The sequence below is a fragment of the Dreissena polymorpha genome, chromosome 9 (assembly GCF_020536995.1).
Source record: "Dreissena polymorpha isolate Duluth1 chromosome 9, UMN_Dpol_1.0, whole genome shotgun sequence".
NCBI classification, from domain to species: domain Eukaryota; kingdom Metazoa; phylum Mollusca; class Bivalvia; order Myida; family Dreissenidae; genus Dreissena; species Dreissena polymorpha.
In genome coordinates this window covers 92372463-92394106 of record NC_068363.1, presented here as the reverse complement: position 1 = coordinate 92394106, position 21644 = coordinate 92372463, and the positions used below count along the sequence as shown (strand labels likewise).

Here is a 21644-nt window from a genome sequence, read left to right as displayed (position 1 = left end):
ATTAAAACTAAATTCCAACAACCAAACAGTCTTGAAATAGAATTCTTAAATGCCATCAATTACAGTCTAGTTGAAATAATTTTTCCCTCACTGCTATAAAGCAATATAAAGCAACAAGCTTGTTAGTGTCCATAGATAAACACACACATAATTCAGTTACATTAACCTTTTACCACTTACAAACGTATTTAAACAAGTTTTGCATATCCAGGGGTTTTTCAGCACTGTCTGCGCCTCCGGGTAACGGAGGCATTCCCAAAGCAAACGGACCCGTTCCCAATAGAATTTGATTGAATTTTTTCCAATTCCAAAAAATAAAATCTTCCAAAATCGTAGAAAGTAAACATAATTTATATCGAAAAAGTGACTTCCCTTCATTCGCGACGTAATAAAGCCTTTAGTGACACAGATTTTTTGGTGTATTTGCCGGATGCATTTACTCTCAGCGATGACGTTCAAACTGTTCCGCATTATACAAGAGTATATAGAGCCGCACAATACACATTCTATACCATATCTGTAGACGCTTATTTTCAATCATGGCTTCGCACAATAGTAAATATTACATTAAAAAAACACAAAAAATAGACGCTAAAGGATGTGTAACGATATCATCGATGTTTTCGAAATGCTCAGAATCAGAATCCAGGGCCGTCAATCACAAAATCGGCAAATGAATGCTCAGAGCCTTGTAAGAAAGTTGTAGTTCAATCGTCATTTAATACATTAAAGTATGAAATGAAATACCCATGGCTCTATTTTAGCTCGGCCAAAAATGTTGCTGTAACTTGTGTTTGGGCAGTGTTTGTTTTGCATGTGTTTATATAAAGAAAATTGTTAAACCACAGACTTATTTAAGCATGATTAATTCATTTTAATTTTCCCAAAATGAGCCGTTTCACGAAAAAAAAATCCCAAAATGGGCAATTTTGTCGATAAAAAATTCCCAATTTGGTCAGACTCCTTTTCCCAAAGTATGCAGAAAAACCCCTGATATCTGAAGTTTGGCTATTGCTTTCACTTATTCAAACATGACAAATACCCCAGCAACATTTTGTCACGTTTGATCAAGGGCATGCAAGGATGTGAGGATCACTGGGCATTAACAAAGCATATAACATATCTGCACTACATTGTAAAGTGTCCTCCCAGATTAGCCTGTGAAGTCTGCACAGGCTTATGTGGAACAACACTTTCCACCATAAATTGATCTTTTTAAAGAGGAGACTTTGATTAAACCAAAAATACCTTGCGAAGAAGAGCAGAAAGAACCAGGAGCCTGGGACAGCCATGATGAGAAGAACGTCTTCAACCTGGTTGTGACCGGAGAACCGGAACGGGATACACAGCAATATCAACAGGCATGAGATCATGAACACCGTCTGGGCAGGGGCGTGGCCCTGTGAATGAGAGGGTAGAGGAAGGATAAATGAGATCATGAACACCGTCTGGGCGGGGGCGTGGTCCTGTGAATGAGAGGGTAGAGGAAGGATAAAAGGCATGAGATCATGAACACAGTCTGGGCGGGGGCGTGGCCCTGTGAATGAGGGTAGAGGAAGGATAAAAGGCATGAGATCATGAACACCGTCTGGGTGGGGGGCGTGGTCCTGTGAATGAGAGGGTAGGGGAAGGATAAAAGGCATGAGATCATGAACACCGTCTGGGCGGAGGCGTGGCCCTGTGAATGAGAGGGTAGAGGAAGGATAAAAGATGTGGCCCTGTGAATGAGAGGGAAAAGGAATGATAAAAGATGTGGCCCTGTGAATGAGAGGGTAGAGGAAGGATAAAAGATGTGGCCCTGTGAATGAGAGGGTAGAGGAAGGATAAAAGATGTGGCCCTGTGAATGAGAGGGTAGAGGAAGGATAAAAGATGTGGCCCTGTGAATGAGAGGGTAGAGGAAGGATAAAAGATGTGGCCCTGTGAATGAGAGGGTAGAGGAAGGATAAAAGATGTGGCCCTGTGAATGAGAGGGTAGAGGAAGGATAAACGATGTGGCCCTGTGAATGAGAGGGTAGAGGAAGGATAAAAGATGTGGCCCTGGGAATGAGAGGGTAGAGGAAGGATAAAAGATGTGGCCCTGTGAATGAGAGGGTAGAGGAAGGATAAAAGATGTGGCCCTATGAATGAGAGGGTAGAGGAAGGATAAAAGATGTGGCCCTGTGAATGAGAGGGTAGAGGAAGGTAAAAGATGTGGCCCTATGAATGAAAGGGTAGAGGAAGGATAAAAGATGTGGCCCTGTGAATGAGAGGGTAGAGGAAGGATAAAAGATATCAGCCTCGCTCTGAGAAAAGAGGGTTTAATGCATGTGCGTAAAGTGTCGTCCCAGATTGGCCTGTGCAGTCTGCCCAGCCTTATCAGGCACGACACTTTCCACTTTTATGATATCTTTCGTTTAAAAAAAAGTCTCTTCTTAGCAAAAATCAAGTATAGGCAAAAAGTGTCATCCCTGATTAGCCTGTGTGGACTTCACAGGCTAATCTGGAATGAAACTCTACACACAAGCATCAAACCCCTATTTCCAGTTGTAATACCCCATATAGCCAACTCTGCATAATTTTACAACGCCTCAACATTTGAATACTCCATAATCTTGCTATAATAACGAGCTTTGTTCTTGAAAAATCTGGCTAAATAAATGTGCGTAAAACGTTCCCCAAGATTAGCTCATGCAGTCTGAAAAGGCTAATCAGGAACAATACTTTCCGCCTTTATGCAGTTTTATGTTAAACAGAAGGTCCCTTCTTTATAAAAATTCAGTCAAGGCCGAAAGTGGCAGCCCTGATTAGACCATGCAGAGAGGCGTATCTGGGACGATACTTTACGTTGATCCATATTCCCAAAGCGCTCGTCATATAAATATACATAACTTTGTTAACCTATTGCTAAACCACATAAAGACTTGCACAACTTAAAGTGCATTGTTATATTCCATTATATGGCAAGAATGTTTAAAAGTACCCACTTATGAGGAATGAGGAAAAAGAGTAACAATAGTTGTCTGTAAATGTGCATCAGTATCATAACATGTTCATGCCAAATGACCTTGAGGCTTGATTTGCCAATAGATAGAGGACTGTTTTTAGTTTAAAATACACTATGTTTTATATAAATTTATAAAATTCATAGGCATGTTTTGGGGTTTACTCGACTACTTACACAGTTTTTTATGAAGGCCAAGGGACCTTGGGCCCCTATTTCTATGATATCATGCCCTTCACTCTATTACTTACACAGTTTTTTATGAAGGCCAAGGGACCTTGGGCCCCTATTTCTATGATATCAAGCCCTTCACTCTATTACTTACACAGTTTTTTATGAAGGCCAAGGGGCCTTGGGCCCCTATTTCTATGATATCTAGGATCAGGTATCCTATACAGAAGAGGCACACAACAATCTCCGCTGTAAACCGGATCTGAAATGGAATAAAATGAAATCTTTAGTTTGGAGAGTTAACAAATACAATTTTACAACATACATGCCCGACGTCCCAATCTCGGCGGGAAAGTACCACTCTTTGGGTGTTTGTCCCAGTGTAGATATACGAGACAATTTGTCCCAACCTTGTAAAAAACAATGTTCGGTCTACAAATCACAATAAAATTGGCTATTCAAGCTCTGTTTGGATTAAATTTAACATCACATCCCTTTATGGCCCCTATTAACAAACCATTTCTAGTACTCGAGTGCACCAGTGTTGTTTTGACAAATTATCATTTTTTTTAAATGGGTCCACAGTTCAAAGATACTTTTACGCGTTTTTCTGTGTTTTATACACTCTGAGGCTAAAAAACTGTGTTATACACTCTGAGGCTAAAAAACTGTGTTATACCCTATGAGGTTAAAAAACTGTCAAAAAAACGATTTTGTATATAAAACAAATTGAACTCTGACAGAAACACCTTGATGCTTCACATAAATGTCCTTACGTTTTCGACTGCTGTAGTTTGTACATATAGCATCAATCCAAAATAATGGTTAAAGGACAAATGGTTGAAAAAAGCAACAGTGCATGATTTACACATGTTAAATGGGGGCCTCTGTCCCATAATTGATTGTTTTAGGTGTCTCTCTTATTGGTCAAATGTCTGAACATTTTTTATGGAATGTCCTGATTTGGAACTGAAAAATTCTGGCATGCATGTTATATCAATTTATAAACTTAATCTTTAAGATAATGTGTATGTGAGTTGTGTTTCATTATCCCATGTGTGTTTTTTATTCAGAATCTAACAAAACCTTCCTTTCTTCAAATGATGAAAATCAAATTGCTTTTAAAAACAAGAGTTCTCTCCATAGGATGATATATGCACCCAATAAACCCTTTGATAGAAGTTATGAGCATTTGTCGGCACCTAAACGCATATTTGGAAACCTAAACGTGGACCCTAAGTTCAAGGTCAGGGTCAAAGGGGTCAACATTTTTGTGCGTATGGAAAGGCCTTTTCATTATACACATACATACCAAATATGAATGTAACATCTGAAGCGACATAGAAGTTATGAGCATTTTTGGAAACCTAAACGCAAAGTAGGACAGACAGAGGGACAAAGCGATCACTATATGCCCTCCTTCAGGGGCATGCAAATATTCTACACAAGCGGTACATAAAGGGTTCAGTTATCAATATTGTTGGATACATTTTGGCCACCCTATTGTTCATGCACAGGCTCATCTAGGATGACACTTTACTCACATGCATTGAGACCTAATTTCCTCAACTAGACTATAAGTGTCCAGAGCACTCACCCCATCCTCATAGGACCTAAATGTGTTGAGGTTTTCTGGAGGTCGAAGGTACACGGCTGTGCTTATCATAGCCAGGTGGATAAAGGCCAGGACCAGGCGATGGATAAAACGTTTCTGTGAATAACGCAGTAAATATTTATGGGAAATATTTGAATACAGGCAAAAGATGAACCGCATCTGTGAATAACACATGATATATTAACAGAAAATTATTGAATACAGGGCAATTTTAATGTTTTTAGTAAATGGTTGATGGAATACAAAAATATCTTGTAAGTTGGATAATTGATCAATATGAAATGACTGAAATTCTGTTTAAATAATGACAATACACTTAAACAAACATCCCATAATTCTGATTGCAATGTGACATAGGTCAGTTACTTACATAAAAAGTATATGCATTGGCAAAGCTTTTCTTAGTTACATGAGTTGTATGACTAAAGTACTGCTAAAGATCCCTTGCTCTGGAAAAAGTGGATTGACTGCATGTGCATTAAATCATCCGCCTTAAATCAAACTTGATTTTCACTGAGAAGAGACTTCCTTTTAACACAAAATACCATTAAAGTGGAAAGTGTCATCCCAGATTATCTGGGATGATGCTTTAAGAACATGCATTAAGCCACATTTTTCCAGATTGAAGCTCAAACATGGGGAAAACTCCGCCTTGACTATGCACCCTTGCAAATGTCTTCCACTTCTCATCGAGGAGCTGCCTCATGACTCCGCCCTCCAACATCTCCAGGTGTTCATCCTCCTCCCCGTTGATCACGATCATCAGCGCAGAGTTGAAGTCTGTAATCAAGGAGCCATACTCACAGATGAACAGACACAGGCTAGCAATTTAACCCATATGCCTAGTGGACTCTCCCATCCTTCTAAATTGGATCAATTTATTTCTAAAATTAGGGATGTCTAGTATATCAATTTCTATATTTAGAATATTTCTTACAGAAGTTCCTTTAAGCAAGCAGCGCAGACCCAGATGAGACGCCGCATTATGCGGCGTCTCATCTGGGTCTACGATGTTTGCAATGTCCTTTTTTCAAGACGCTAGGCATAAATGGGTTAATTATGAATTCTAGAGTTGTGGAATAGAAGACTTTTTAAAACCAAATTCATGTCTTTAGCCTGTGTGATTAGCAAATTTCTACCCAATTTAATCTCTTACCATATCAAACTGCGTTAAACGTATACTTGTTTTTGCATGCAGAAACATTATTTTTATATTTGAACGTTAATACATACACCCAAATCAATACAGAACATGTACACATTCTTAAAAACAAACCAAGACGTAAATATTTAAATATCTAAGTAACAGACTCAAATATGTAGTCAGCAATCTAAATAAAACAGTGTGCGATATATAACAAAAATATGTAATACACAATAAATCCATTAATTAAGTTCTCAATATTCCCAAAATAGTTCATCAACTACATCTTCTTTTATACAGATGATACACAAAATAATTAAAAGATGTTACTTCTGCTTCAAACATGAGTTTTGTCCCCTAATCTGAATGAGTATTACACCAAAAGACAAAGGTCAACAAGTCTTAATAAGGCTAAAATATGGTATTTGTTTCCACTATCATATCCAAACAAGAGCTGTGTTTGTGAAACACAATGCCCCCTACTGCGCAGCTTTGAAGCCATATATTTGACCTTTGACCTTGAGATATGACCTTGACCTTTCACCACTCACAATGAGCAGCTCCATGAGATACACATGCAAGCCAAATATCAAGTTGCTACCTTCAATATTGCAAAAGTTATGACCAAGGTTAAATGTTTTGGGACAGAATGACATACAGACAAACAGACAGACAGACAGACAAAAACAATATACCCCCGATCATTCGATCCAGGGGCATAAAAATTAGGATATCTCAGAGTTTTTTTGTTAACCAAGTAACTTTCCAGTTTCATAGTAAATTCAATGACACAAATCTTCTAGATCTCCAGATGGATCCTTGGCCTCCACACATTGCCTCTGTTTGTGATTATTAGAGTCAAGTTTGAACATTCCTTGACCTTGAGTGTCATGACTGACTGAAAGCTTGAACATTCTTGACTTTGAGTGTCATAACTGGCTGAAAGCTTGAACATTCCTTGACCTTGAGTGTCATAACTGGCTGAAAGCTTTAACATTCTTGACCTTGAGTGTCATGACTGACTGAATGCTTGAACACCCCTTGACCTTGAGTGTCATGACTGTCTGAAAGCTTTAACATTCTTGACCTTGAGTGTCACGACTGACTGAATGCTTGAACATTCCTTGACCTTGAGTGTCATGACTGGCTGAAAGCTTTAACATTCCTTGACCTTGAGTGTCATGACTGACTGAATGCTTGAACATCCCTTGACCTTGAGTGTCATGTCTGACTGAATGCTTGAACATTCCTTGACCTTGAGTGTCATGACTGGCTGAAAGCTTTAACATTCCTTGACCTTGAGTGTCATGACTGACTGAATGCTTGAACATTCCTTGACCTTGAGTGTCATGACTGGCTGAAAGCTTTAACATTCCTTGACCTTGAGTGTCATGACTGGCTGAAAGCTTTAACATTCCTTGACCATGAGTGTCATGACTGCCTGAAAGCTTGAACATTCCTTGACCTTGAGTGTCATGACTGGCTGAAAGCTTTAACATTCCTTGACCTTGACTTGTGTGCACACTCTCATCAGGGACCACACATTCTGCTTTATGGAAATGTTTGTTTAAAGGTAATTTCTTAGAATTCTGAAGTTTTTTTAAGCAGAAAGTGCTCTCCCTTAAAAGCCTGTGTAGACTGCACAAGCATATCTGAGACTAAACTTTAGGCACATGCTATAAGTCTGGTCATAGACTAGCTGATATCATTCATGCTATAAGTCTGGTCATAGACTAGCTGATATCATTCATGCTATAAGTCTGGTCATAGACTAGCTGATATCATTCATGCTATAAGTCTGGTCATAGACAGGCTGATATCATTCATGCTATAAGTCTGGTCATAGACTAGCTGATATCATTCATGCTATAAGTCTGGTCATAGACTAGCTGATATCATTCATGCTATAAGTCTGGTTATAGACAGGCTGATATCATTTTAATATCAAAAATCTTTGCTGGAATAGTTTCCACCAAATTGATCATAATTGGAACTAGATGGATTGTGTGTACTTGTTCTGTGCAGTTTTTATATATATTAAGAAGACAACTTGATTGGTTATATTATTAATTTATTAATTCTACAAGGTATTTAGGGCTAAAGTAAATGGGTTTGTTTGTTACATACTTGGCTCTCCATTGGGCTTGATGGAGTCAATTTCAGTCAAGGGGTACATAGAGCACGCCACATTACTGTACCGCCACATGTCCTGAAACAACAACAATATAATTTATTCATGGATTGCTATACTGTTGTACCGCCACATGTCCTGAAACAACAACAATACCATTAATACATGGAATGCTATACTGCTGTACAGCCACATGCCATCAAATAAAGCAAGAACATTGATATGAAGGCAAACTAAATTGCTGTATATCAACATGTCATCTTATTAAGCAAGAATGTGATATGAAGGCAGGTATAACAACGTCATCAAATAAAGCAAGAATATTAATTCAAGGCAGTCTTCAATGCTGCACCATCAGATATCACGAAATAGAACAATACAAATACCTAAGGCAGTTTATGATGCTGTACTACAACATGCAATGAAATAAAACAAGACCATTCATTCAAGGCGTCTACAATGCTCTACCACAACATGCAATGAAATAAAACAAGATCATTAATTCAAGGCAGTGTACAATGCTCTACTACAACATGCAATGACATAAAACAATACCATTAATTCAAGGCAGTCTACAATGCTATACCACAACATGCCATGAAATAAAACAAGACCATTAATTCAAGGCAGTCTACACTGCTATACCACATTATGCCATGAAATAAAACAAAACCATTACATCAAGGCAGTCTACAATGCTCAGAACATTTCATGAAATAAAACAATACCATTAATTCAAGGCAGTCTACAATGCTATACCACAACATGCCATGAAATAAAACAAGACCATTAATTCAAGGCAGTCTACAATGCTATACCACAACATGCCATGAAATGAAACAAGACCATTAATTCAAGGCAGTCTACACTGCTATACCCATGCAATTAAATAAAACAAGATCATTAATTCAAGGCAGTCTACAATGCTATACCACAACATGCAATGAAATAAAACAAGATCATTAATTCAAGGCAGTCTACAATGCTAATACCACAACATGCCATGAAATAAAACAAAACCATTAATTCAAGACAGTCTACAATGCTATACCACAACATGCCATTAAATAAAACAAAACCATTAATTCAAGGTACATGTAGTCTGCAATGCTCTACCACAACATGCAATTGAATAAAACAAGACCATTATTTCAAGGCATTGTACAATTCTTTACCACAACACAAAATGAAATAAAAACAAGACCATTAATTCAATGCAGACTACAATGATCTTCTTCAGCATACAATGAAATAAAACAAGACCATTGATTTACTTTCTTTGTTTAAATATGTTACAGGACTTAATGTACTGTATTGGGTCATAGCTGTAAGCTTTGCAAGGGTTTAGTACTATTAACTGTGTTTACCTGCCCTTCAGCTATTGTACAGTATCTTCCCGACAACCCTACATCACAGATATCAATAACCAGTAAAACTGTAGACTTTTACTCAAGTAGACATCATTGTAAAGGGAAGCAGCAGGGATGATCGATCAATCATATCGCAATCAATTTAGCCTTGTTCTGGGTAAACTAAGCTTAATTATTAAGTTATGGCTTAAAGGGGCCTTTTCACAGATTTTGGCATATTTTGAAGTTTGTCATAAATTGCTTTATATTGATAAATGTAAGCATTGGATCTTAAAAGCTCTAGTAAAAAATCAAAAATAAAATTTAAAAAAGGAAAAAAAGTAGCCGGTACCAGGGCTCGAACCAGTGATCCCCGGAGTCCTGGAGTAAGTCTGAAGTAAAAACGCATTAACCCTCTCCGCTATTCCGCCGGGTATACACAGTTTAAGTATTATATACTTTATATAAGCAATCTTCGTAGTTTCGTAAATTTAAACGACAACAACAGATCTCTCCAAATTATTCAATTGTTTGGCGTTGCAACGCTTTATAATTTTTAGGTTTTCAAATCGTCAAAAGATACACATAATGGCTATATTGGACTATGGTAAATGTTCAATAATACTGTTTCCTCACAAATATCATAACTAAAATGAAAATTTGCGAATCTGAAACAACTTTTTTCAATTTTGTCAATTTACCAAACCGTGAAAAGATCCCTTTAATTTTACATTAACATTTTCCGTCTAAAATGGAATTTCCTTTGAAGATAATTCCTATAGACAAAGCATTCCATCAAAGTGGAAAGTGTTATCCCTGATAAGCCAGTGCAAACTGAACAGTCTAATCTGGGACAACACTTTACGCCCATGCATTAAGCCCAGTATTCCCACAAAGTGGCTCAATTGTTGGCCCAGTATTACCACTTGAAGACAGATAGCTCAAACATTAACTGGCACACATGAAACACTTGAGGTAAGCCATGAACTACCTGCTAGCAATATCTCCATGGTAAACATATTTCAGTACAAAATTCAAAATACAACTCCATAGAGTGACCGATGGTAACTGAATGAGATTGTGTTATGTCAATGTCATCTCGCTATCCGCTCTATGAGTTGAATCTTAGCAAAAACAATGTTAAAAAACTTTTTTCAATTTTTATAATAACTGCAAGCATATAAAATATTGCCAAATTTAAGTAAAAAACAACACAATTATTCCCAATACAAAAAGCACCATTCCCAAAATGGTGTAAAAAACACTTCATGGTCTCTAACATTGATATTATGCATGCATTAATTACACAGAGTAGTATCTAATGCTAAACTGCAAGCATGTACGTTAGTATGAATGTCACAGCATGACCCATAATTTTGCTTTGTGTACAAAGAATTGTTTCTAATAGGTAATTTAGAGACATGGCAAACGACTCTTTACATATACAATGAGGCCATTCTGTCTTACAAATGGTACAAATTTACAGGACAGTTGTCAATTTCACCAATCCAATCTAAGTCTTCAATACATAACTACACTATACGTAGGAAGATGACAATGGGCGGTCAGTCTTGCATATTAGATTTCCTCACCAGACTTTACTTGACAATTTTTGGAAACCTTGTGGCCCTTTGCCATGGTAATGATTATAAACTTCAGTGTGTTTTATCACCATTTTGGGCATTGGGTCGGGTCCCTTTGGATTAGGAAAAATCACATGGTTTTGACTTAAATTCTGAAATAAGAATTGTATTGTTGTTTTTTGCTAACAAATACTTTAACCCATTTATGCCTAGCGTCCTGAAAAAAGGACATTGCAAACAGCGTAGACCCAGATGAAACGCCGCATTATGCGGCGTCTCATCTGGGTCTGCGCTGTTTGCTTAGAGGAATTTCTGTAAGAAATATTCTAAATATAGAAATTAATATACTAGACATCACTAATTTTAGAAATAAATTGATCCAATTTAAAAAGATAAGAGAGTCCACTAGGCATAAATGGGTTAAATTTAGAAAAAAAGTGGGATCAATATTATATTGACTAAGGTTCAACTTATAGAGCTAGATGTGAGATGAACTTTAAAAGATTCTGATAAACCTTGAGAAGTATTTCCTCTAAGATTCTGTGAATGTTAATATTGATCTGTTATTGTATGAGCGAAATAGTTATTGTTAGGAATGTAATTTTATGCATTCCTCCCACAAAACATGGTTCATTTGTTCCATTTTATGTGAGAAACCACAAATATCTCATAAACTTCAGCTGCATGTTGCCTGAGTATTCGCTTTCTCAACGGCTGTAAAATGGTCCAATGATTTTGTCCAACAGGCAGGGTGCAATTTTATCTCCACAAGCAGGAGAGTTAATGAATTGAGCTTCTTGGGTTTTGCAGTAAATACATGGAAATTATTTCCACACTATCAACTGCATTTAACTGCCCATGCTTGGTGGAGTGTAGCCTAATCAATATTGTCCAATCGATGCTGTGCGATTGATTTCGGATGGGAGGCTTTGATTAAGTAACTGAGGAAGCCACACTATTGAATTTAAGATTACACGTTGATTTATTGCTTGGCCATGCTGACATTTGAAACTTCAATACAACAATAAACACAGGCTGTTCTTTTAATCCTGGCAGTATGATTTTTAATTACTTATTAAATGGTTTGGAAAGTGTCATGCTGATATATTTAGTAAGAATTGCTTCTTTCTTCTATTTCACTTCAGAGTATGTCCTCTGATAATGATATAATGGAAATTTATTGTGCAACAATTGATAGAAATAGATGTACCAGGTTACAAGCTTGCTTTCAGTTAATTACACAGTAACCAACAGTTAACATTTGGGTCCAGAACAGCATTTGCTTTATCAGTTTATCTAAATTTCTTGTCAATTGTTTTAACAAGAGGGCCAAGATGGCTCTAGTTCGCTCACCTTAGAGGAGTCGGTTCATTCAATCTGTACCAAATGTCAAACTTGACCTAGATATTGTCCAGACAAACATCCTGGTCAAGTTTCATCATTATTTCATCTGCGAGTCATGATCAATGTACCTATGAAATTTCATGATCCTAGGCGTAAGCATTCTTGAGTTATCATCCGGAAACCATTTTTCTACGTTGAGTCACCGTGACCTTGACAGCCATTGTGTGAATACGTTTTTGGGAACTGTGTGAAGGAAACAAATGTTCTGAGCAAATTTAATAAAAATTGGGCCAAAAATGTGACTTCTACTGTGTTCACATGTTTTCACTATATACATAAAGAGAAAATTGCCCCGCCCACTGGCGGCCATGTTTTTTCAACGATCCCAACCATTTTCAAACTCTTCCGAGATATCAATAAAACCAATGTTTTGACCAATTTTCATGATGATTGGGCAAAAATTGTGACTTCTTGAGTGTTTACAAGGTTTCTCTATAGCCAAATAGGGAAAACTGCCACTATATACATATAGAGAAAAATGCCCCGCCCACTGGCAGCCATGTTTTTTCATCGATCTCGACCATTTTCGAACTCGTCCGAGACATCAATTGAACCAATGTTTTGACCAACTTTCATGATGATTGGGCAAAAATTGTGACTTCTGGAGTGTTTACAAGGTTTCTCTAATATGGAAAACTGCCCCACCCACTGGCGGCCATGTTTTTCAACGGATCTGAACCACTTTTGAACACAACCAAGATATTATTAAGACAAACATTTTGAAAAAGTTACATGAAGATTGGGCATGAAATATGACTTTTACAGTGTTTACAAGGTTTTTCTCTTTTTTTGACCTAGTGACCTAGTTTTTGACCTGGCACAACCCAGTTTCAAACTCGGCCGAGATTTCATTGGAACAAAGCTTCTGATCAAGTTTCATGAAGATGGGACAAGAAATGTGGCCTCTTGAGTGTTTACGAGCAAATGTTAATGGACGGACGGACAGACGGACATACGACGGACAAAGACCGGTCACAAAAGCTCACCTGAGCAATCAGGTGAGCTAAAAATCTTAAATTGACGTTGAATATTTTCTGACGTACTTACAATTATTGTACATGTATATGAACATATAATGATGACGGATAATAAGTTTTTTAATCAAGGTAAAGAACATCTTATTTATTTTGTTTTCACCTTCTTCAACAATAAATGTTTCATTCCTTCCATAAAACATGGCTAACATGTCAATACTTCTATAGCTTATTATATAAATCATGCCATGAACTACATATCAATACTTTTTTTTTAATCCACTACCAAGTGACCTGTAGCTGAATTTATGTAATTATCTATACATATTGATTTCCAAGTTGCTAATTATACATTAGAACAAATCATTATTACTAGGGATCATTTCAGGCATCGAATACCTATATCGGTATTTGAATACTCGCAAATCCATTCAATCGAATACCCGAGTATTTGCATTAACCTTTTTCCCACATAGATACGTATAATCCCGACTCTATCGATTCCTCCATACATACGTATTATCACGGTTCTATTGATTACCGCATGCATACGACTTTTAATGACTCTATTGATTACTCCATTATCCTGTATAATCACGACTCCCATTTTCAAGATGAAAATCTTGCTTAAATTAACAATTTAAGTGTTAAAGAATTGCATAAACTCATTCGGCTGCCATTTTTCTAAAATGTCCAGTAAACAGCAGGGTTTCTATTTAAAGTTATGATGCAACTGACGTCCAATCGATACAGGTGTATTACAATTGAACATGCGTAAATCACGTTCCAGGATGTGCAAGCATCGGGTACTTTGTAATGTTAAAATAATAGGCCAATCTACAAGCGTATTTAATTTTAGAAGCGTTTTCCGAAAATGTATTTATAATATTCTGAAACAAGAGCACAGCATAACGGTTGCCAACGCTCGGCTGCGGGTGCATTTTTTAACAAAAGCACCGCCTTGCGGGTGCAGACCGCTAATCTTATTTTCTTTTTAAAGGTGTAGGGGCCTATCTCAATTTCAATCACAAAGGAGGGAGGGGTGGAGTGTAGAGGGGTGTATTTAAAAAAGATTTGTGTTTTTTAACCATGTTTGAAAAAAACGAGATGTATTCGTCAGAAACACAATGCCCCCTATTGCGCCGCTTTGAATTTCTTTTTTGACCTTTAACCTTAAAGGATGACCTTGACCATGAACTTCCACCACTCAAAATGTGCAGCTTTATGAGAAGGCCGCTTTGAAATAAAAAAAATTGACCTTTGACCTTGAAGGATGACCTTGACCTTGCACTACCACCACTCAAAATGTGAAGCTTCATGAGAACGCCGCTTTGAAATAAATAAAAAAATTTACCTTGAAGGATGACCTTGACCTTGAACTTCCACCACTCAAAATGTGCAGCTTCATGATAACGCCGCTTTGAATTTTTTTTTGACCTTTGACCTTGAAAGATGACCTTGACATTGAAGGATGACCTTGAACTTTCACCACTCAAAATGTGCAGCTTCATGAGAACGCCACTTTGAATTTATTTTTTTTGACCTTTGACCTTGAAGGATGACCTTGACCTTGAAGGATGACCTTGACCTTGAACTTCCACCACTCAAAATGTGCAGCTTCATGAGAACGCTGCTTTGAAATTATTTTTTTTTTACCTTGAAGGATAACCTTGACCTTGAACTTCCACCACTCAAAATGTGCAGCTTTATGAGATACACATGCATGCCAAATGTCAAGTTGCTATCTTCAATATTAAAAAAGTTATGGCCAATGTTAAAGTTTTTGGACGGACAGACGCCATATATTTGATATTTGACCTTGAAGGATGACCTTGACCTTGACCTTTCACCACTCAAAATGTTTAGCTCCATGAGATACACATGCATGCCAAATATCAAGTTGCTATCTTCAATATTGAAAAAGTTATGTCCAATGTTAAAGTTTTCGGACGGACAGACGCCATAAATTTGACATTTGACCTTGAAGGATGACCTTGACCTTTCACCACTCAAAATGTGCAGCTTCATGAGATACACATGCATGCCAAATATCAAGTTGCTATCTTCAATAGTGAAAAAGTTATGGCCAATGTTAAAGTTTTTTTGGACGGACAGACAGACAGACTGACTGACATACTGACGGACAGTTCAACTGCTATATGCCACCCTACCGGGAGCATAAAAATTATTTTTTTGGGGTGGGGGGTGGGGGGGGGGTTATAGTGTGAGGGTGTGGTGGTCATTAATTAGATGATCTTTAAAAAAAAACAAGAGGGCCTGAAAGGCCCAAGGTATCCCCCGCAACATATGCTTTGTTTGAGGATGGGTGCAAATTGGACGGATGAACATAATGATAGATGGACGGACGGAGGACAATAACACAAATGAAATCCGCCAAAGCACTTCCAAGATATGGCTCCGGACACAAAAGTGCTGGACGGACAGCCGGACGGACGGACAACGCCATAACAATATCCCTCCGCTTCTGGCGCGGGAATATATTCATACCAAGTTTCAAAGAAATCCGCCAAAGCGCTTCCAAGATATGGCTCCGGACACAAAAATGCCTATAGTAAAAAGCATTTTTTCAAGATACAAAGGGCCATAAGTCTGTTTTTAACAGATGGTGTACAATGCCATTTGGCGTGCATCATCCTCTTATGCATATATATACTCATACCAAGTTTAAATGAAATCCGCCAAAGCACTTCCAAGATATGGCTCCGGACACAAAAGTGCCTATAGTAAAAAGCATTTTTTCAAGATACAAAGGGCCATAAGTCTGTTTTTAACAGATGGTGTACAATGTCATTTGGCGTGCATCATCCTCTTATGCATATATATATACTCAAACCAAGTTTCAATGAAATCCGCCAAAGAACTTCCAAGATATGGCTCCGGACACTAAAAAGCATTTTTTCAAGATACAAAGGGCCATAAGTCTGTTTTTAACAGATGGTGTACAATGCCATTTGGCGTGCATCATCCTCTTATGCATATATATACTCATACCAAGTTTAAATGAAATCCACCAAAGAACTTCCAAGATATGGCTCCGGACACAAAAGTGCCGGACGGACGGACAACGCCAAAACAATATCCCTCCGCCTCTGGCAGGGGATAAAAAATTCGAAAATTGGGGGGGGGGGAATTGAGGGGGATTCGGGGGGGGGGGGGGGGATGGTTTGGGTACAGTCTATTGTGGTATGTCAGGTAAGAGTTGTTTTGTCAAAGTATCAATCAAATCTAATCATAAATAAAGAAGTTTTGGCAATTTTAGCAAAATTTAATAATTTGACCTTGAGAGTCAAGGTCATTCAAAGGTCAAGGTAAAATTCAACTTGCCAAGTACAGTACCCTAATGATAGCATGAAAGTATTTGAAGTTTGAAAGCAATAGCCTTGATAATTTAGAAGTCAAGTGGATCTAAACACAAAATGTAACCATATATTCAAAGTAACTAAGTCAAAACCGGGTCATAATTCCGTAAAAATGACAACCAGAGTTATGCTACTCGTCCTTTACTGTCCCCTTATGATAGTTTGCGAGTGTTCCAAGTATGAAAGCAATATCTATGATACTTAAGGGGTAAAGTGGACCAAAACACAAAACTTAACCAAATTTTCAAGTATAAAGGGCCCATTATTCCGTCAAAATGCCAGTCAGATTTACATAACTTTGCCTGCACAGTCCCCTTACGATAGTTAGTAAGTGTTGCAAGTATGAAAGCAATAGCTTTAATACTTTAGGAAAAAAGTGGACCTAAACACAAACTTAACCAAATTTTCAATTTTCTAAGTATAAAAAGGGCACATAATTCTGTCAAAATGCCAGTCAGAGTTACATAACTTTGCCTGCACAGTCCCCTTATGATAGTTAGTAAGTGTTGCAAGTATGAAAGCAATAGCTTTGATACTTACGGAATAAAATGGACCTAAACACAAAACTTAACCAAAATTTTCAATTTTCTAAGTATAAAAAGGGCACATAATTCTGTCAAAATGCAAGCCAGAGTTATCAAACTTTGCCTTCCCAGTTCTCTCATGATAGTAAGTAAGTGTACCAAGTTTGAATGCAATAGCATTGATACTTTATGAGAAAAGTGGACATAAACGCAAAACTTAACCGAAGGCCGACGCCAAAGTGATGACAATAGCTCATAATTTTTTTTCAAAAAATAGATGAGCTAATAAACAAATGTTTAATAGGGAGTGTTATATTAATAGGTATCAAGCAATTACACCAAAGTCATGTACCTTTAACAAAAATCAAGCCAAGGGAACGTCTTGTATGCACATTTTGATCTTAATCCTTAAAAACTGTTCAATCAAGAGTGAAATGTAAAACTGCTGCATCAAATATAAGAATATTAAGCACTTACAACAGTTTCAGACTTGATTATAAACATATGATTCGGTCTTGAGAAAACTATTTTAATGCAAGTGCCTAAAGTATTCTCACTAATTAGCCTACGCAGTCTGCACAGGCTGACCTGGGACTGCCTTTTCCACCTAGACTAAATTGTTTTCAGAAAATACTTCCTTTAAACAAAAACATAAAACCAGAAAGTGCTGTCACAAATTAGCCTGTGCTGACTGCACTTTACGCACATGCATGAAGACCATTTTTTCAAGACAGACCTATATCAATTCAAGACATCAAATCAATGATTGAACATAATTAACCTGTTCTATTATATCATATACCATATGAGACAACAGATCAATGATTGAACCTGTTTTCTATATCATAAACCATATGAGACAACAGATCAATGATTGGACCTGTTTTCTATATCATATACCATATGAGACAACAGATCAATGATTGAACATGTTTTCTATATCATATACCATATGAGACAACAGATCAATGATTGAACCTGTTTTCTATATCATATACCATATGAGCCTAGCTCATGGCAGGGCTTCAAGTGTTGTCTAAGGTTAGCCTGTGCAGTATGTAGGCAACACTTTCTGCCTAAATTGATTTTTTCCTTCAGTAGAATTCCATAAAACAAATTTTTTCCATATAAGCAAAACGCGTAATCCCTGATCAGGGACAACACTTTATGCACATGCATTAAGTCCTGTTTTCCCAGAGCAAAGCCGACCTTTGACTGCATACTCACAATACAGTGTTGCCGACCTTTGACTGCATACTCACAATACAGTGTATTTCTAGTGACCTTTGACTGCATACTCACAATACAGTGTATTTCTAGTGACCTTTGACTGCATACTCACAATACAGTGTTGCCGACTATGACTGCATACTCACAATACAGTGTTGCCGACCTTTGACTGCATACTCACAATACAGTGTATTTCTAGTGACCTTTGACTGCATACTCACAATACAGTGTTGCCGACCTTTGACTGCATACTCACAATACAGTGTTGCCGACCTTTGACTGCATACTCACAATACAGTGTATTTGTAGTGACCTTTGACTGCATACTCACAATACAGTGTATTTCTATTGACCTTTGACTGCATACTCACAATACAGTGTATTTCTAGACTGCATACTCACAATACAGTGTATTTCTAGACTGCATACTCACAATACAGTGTATTTCTAGAATGTCCTTGAAGAGCTTGTGGCGACCTAGTTTACTGGCAAGGGTGAGTGGCGTTAGGTTGGCATGGTTACGGATCCCCCGGTCGGCGCACTTCTTGTGATGCTTCACCATGTACTTGTACATCTCCTACAAAAATAGAATAATGTCATATAATCTTTAATTTATGCAAATAAAGTGTCATCCCAGATTAGCCTGTGCAGTCTGCCTTTCTGCCTAAAGTGGATTTTCCTTAAGAAGAGACTTCCCCTAAAAAACAAGAGCTGTGTTTGTGAAACACAATGCCCCCTACAGCTCTTTGAAGCCATATATTTTACCTTTGACCTTGAAGGATGACCTTGACCTTTCACCACTCAAAATGTGCAGCTCCATGAGATACTCATGCATGCAAAATATCAAGTTTCTATCTTCAATATTGAAAAAGTTATGACCAAGGTTAAAGTTTTGGGACAGAATGACAGTCAGACACACAGACAGACAGGTCAAAAACAATATAACCCCAATCATTTGATCCGGGGGCATACAAATTCTATATTAGCCGAAGGTATTGTTCCTGATTAGCCTGTGCGGAATGCAGAGGTTAATCTGGGAAACACTTAACATACATCTATATTTTTGGACACACCAATTTTTTGGACACCAATTTCATTTTCAAAAACCTGTCTTAGGGTTCTTTCTGATAAGGATGGAGAACATAAATGAAACCACTTTTTATCTCAGTTTTTAGATTGATGAACCACTTTTTATCTCAGTTTTTAGATTGATGAACCACTTTTTATCTCAGTTTTTAGATTGATGAACCACTTTCTATCTCAGTTTTTAGATTGATGAACCACTTTAAAAAAAAAAGAGATGTGTTTATCAGAAACACAATGCCCCCTACTGCCCCACTTTGAAGCCATATATTTTACCTTTGACCTTGAAGGATGACATTGTCCTTGACCTTTCACCACTCAAAATATGCAACTCCATGAGGTACACATCCATGCCAAATATCAAGTTGCTATCTTCAATATTGCAAAAGTTATGACCAAGGTTAAAGTTTTGGGACAGAATGACAGAGTGACAGAATGACAGAGAGACAGGCCAAAAAACAATATGCTCCCAATTATTCGATCTGGGGGCATAAAAAGTATTGACCCTCCATGTTGTTGCTTAAATGAAACCGAAATCACTGAGCTTTTGGACAACTTCTGTTATTGATGTAATAAAATACATGATTCCATTTTTATTCTTTTCTTAAAAAATTATTATAGGAAATTACATATGTTTGGTCACCATCCCACTTACATTTTTCACGTAATATGTTTCAATTTAAAATATGATTTGTGGAGACCACATATATGGATGAAAATTGACCCACATATATGGATGTGATTTTACCCATATTTTAACACTCACATCAGCAATTACCATCCACCATATTTTAAATTACAATTTTTACAAGTAGTGGCAGTGATTTTCCTTAATTTCAGTAACAATCTTTGTGCAAATTAATGATTGCACAATATCAATGCCAATCAGGAAGTTGCTGTGATCTTTATTTAATTTAATAATCAAAACTTAGATAACTGTTATATATCAATCGGGAAGTTGCTTTGAAACAACTATGTATATAATCAAACGAGGATATAATGTTATCAGACTTATCAATAGGAATGAAAGATGGTGATTGTTTGCAATTTACCTAGGTCACGTTTCTAGCTAGGTCACAAAACATGTACTATTTTAACTCAATTGACTTTTAGTTAAAATATAATCTAAAGTATTTGTATGTAAAGTAGAAGAAAACATTTTCCAGATGTAAAATCAACAAACAAGTTTCTTATAAATAAAGAAACAAGAGCTGTCACCATAGGATGACATATGCCCCCTATAAACGCTTTGATAGAAGTTATAAGCATTTTTCGAAACCTAAACGCAGATTTCGAAACCTAAATGCGTATGGAAAGGCCTTGTCCATATACACATGCATACCAAATATGAAGGTTATATCTCAAGGGACATAGAAGTTATGAGCATTTTTCTAAAACTAAACGCAGATTTCAAAACCTAAACGCGGACCCCAAGTTCAAGATCAAGGTCACAGGGGCAAAATTGTTTGTGCGTATGGAAAAGCCTTGTCCATATACACATGCATACTAAATATGAAAATTATATCTCAATCGACATAGAAGTTATGAGCATTTTTCGAAACCTAAACGCAGATTGCGAAACCTAAACGCCGACCCTAAGTTCAAGACCAAGGTCACAGGGGTCAAAAGTTTTGTGCGTATGGAAAGGCCTTGTCCATATACACATGCATACCAAATATGAAGGTTATATCTCAAGGGACATAGAAGTTATGAGCATTTTGAGAAACCTAAACGCAAAGTGTGACGGAAGGAGAGACGGACATACAGTCCGATCACTATATGCCCTCCTTGGGGGGCATAAAAAAGAGTAAATGCCCGTCAAACAATATCAAGCCAACTGTCAAGACTGCATAAAAATGATTCAGCCTCTGGGAACAATGAGCTTAATACATGAATGTAAAGTATCTTCCCAGATTTGCTGACCCACTCTACACAGGCTAATAAAGAACACAACTTTCTACCTACATTGGATTTTTATTTAGAAGAGACTTCCTTTGAAAATGTTTCCATAAAAGCAGAAAGTGTCTGATAAGCATTCCTCACAGGCTTATCAAAGACGTTACTTTACACCCACA

General features: G+C 37.2%; 1 protein-coding gene across 2 annotated transcripts in view; it reads right to left on the bottom strand.

Annotated features, from left to right (window-relative positions):
• Nucleotides 1-21644, bottom strand: part of LOC127844985 (transient receptor potential cation channel subfamily V member 5-like) — a 142088-nt gene that overhangs the window by 37776 nt on the left and 82668 nt on the right. For both annotated transcript variants that reach the window (XM_052375585.1, XM_052375586.1), the window contains exons 7-12: nucleotides 18920-19063; nucleotides 8039-8120; nucleotides 5432-5547; nucleotides 4750-4863; nucleotides 3307-3414; nucleotides 1249-1400 (exon numbers count right to left, since the gene is read on the bottom strand). In XM_052375585.1, coding sequence (XP_052231545.1) covers nucleotides 1249-1400; nucleotides 3307-3414; nucleotides 4750-4863; nucleotides 5432-5547; nucleotides 8039-8120; nucleotides 18920-19063 — 716 coding nt within the window. The remainder of the gene's footprint in view (nucleotides 1-1248; nucleotides 1401-3306; nucleotides 3415-4749; nucleotides 4864-5431; nucleotides 5548-8038; nucleotides 8121-18919; nucleotides 19064-21644) is intronic.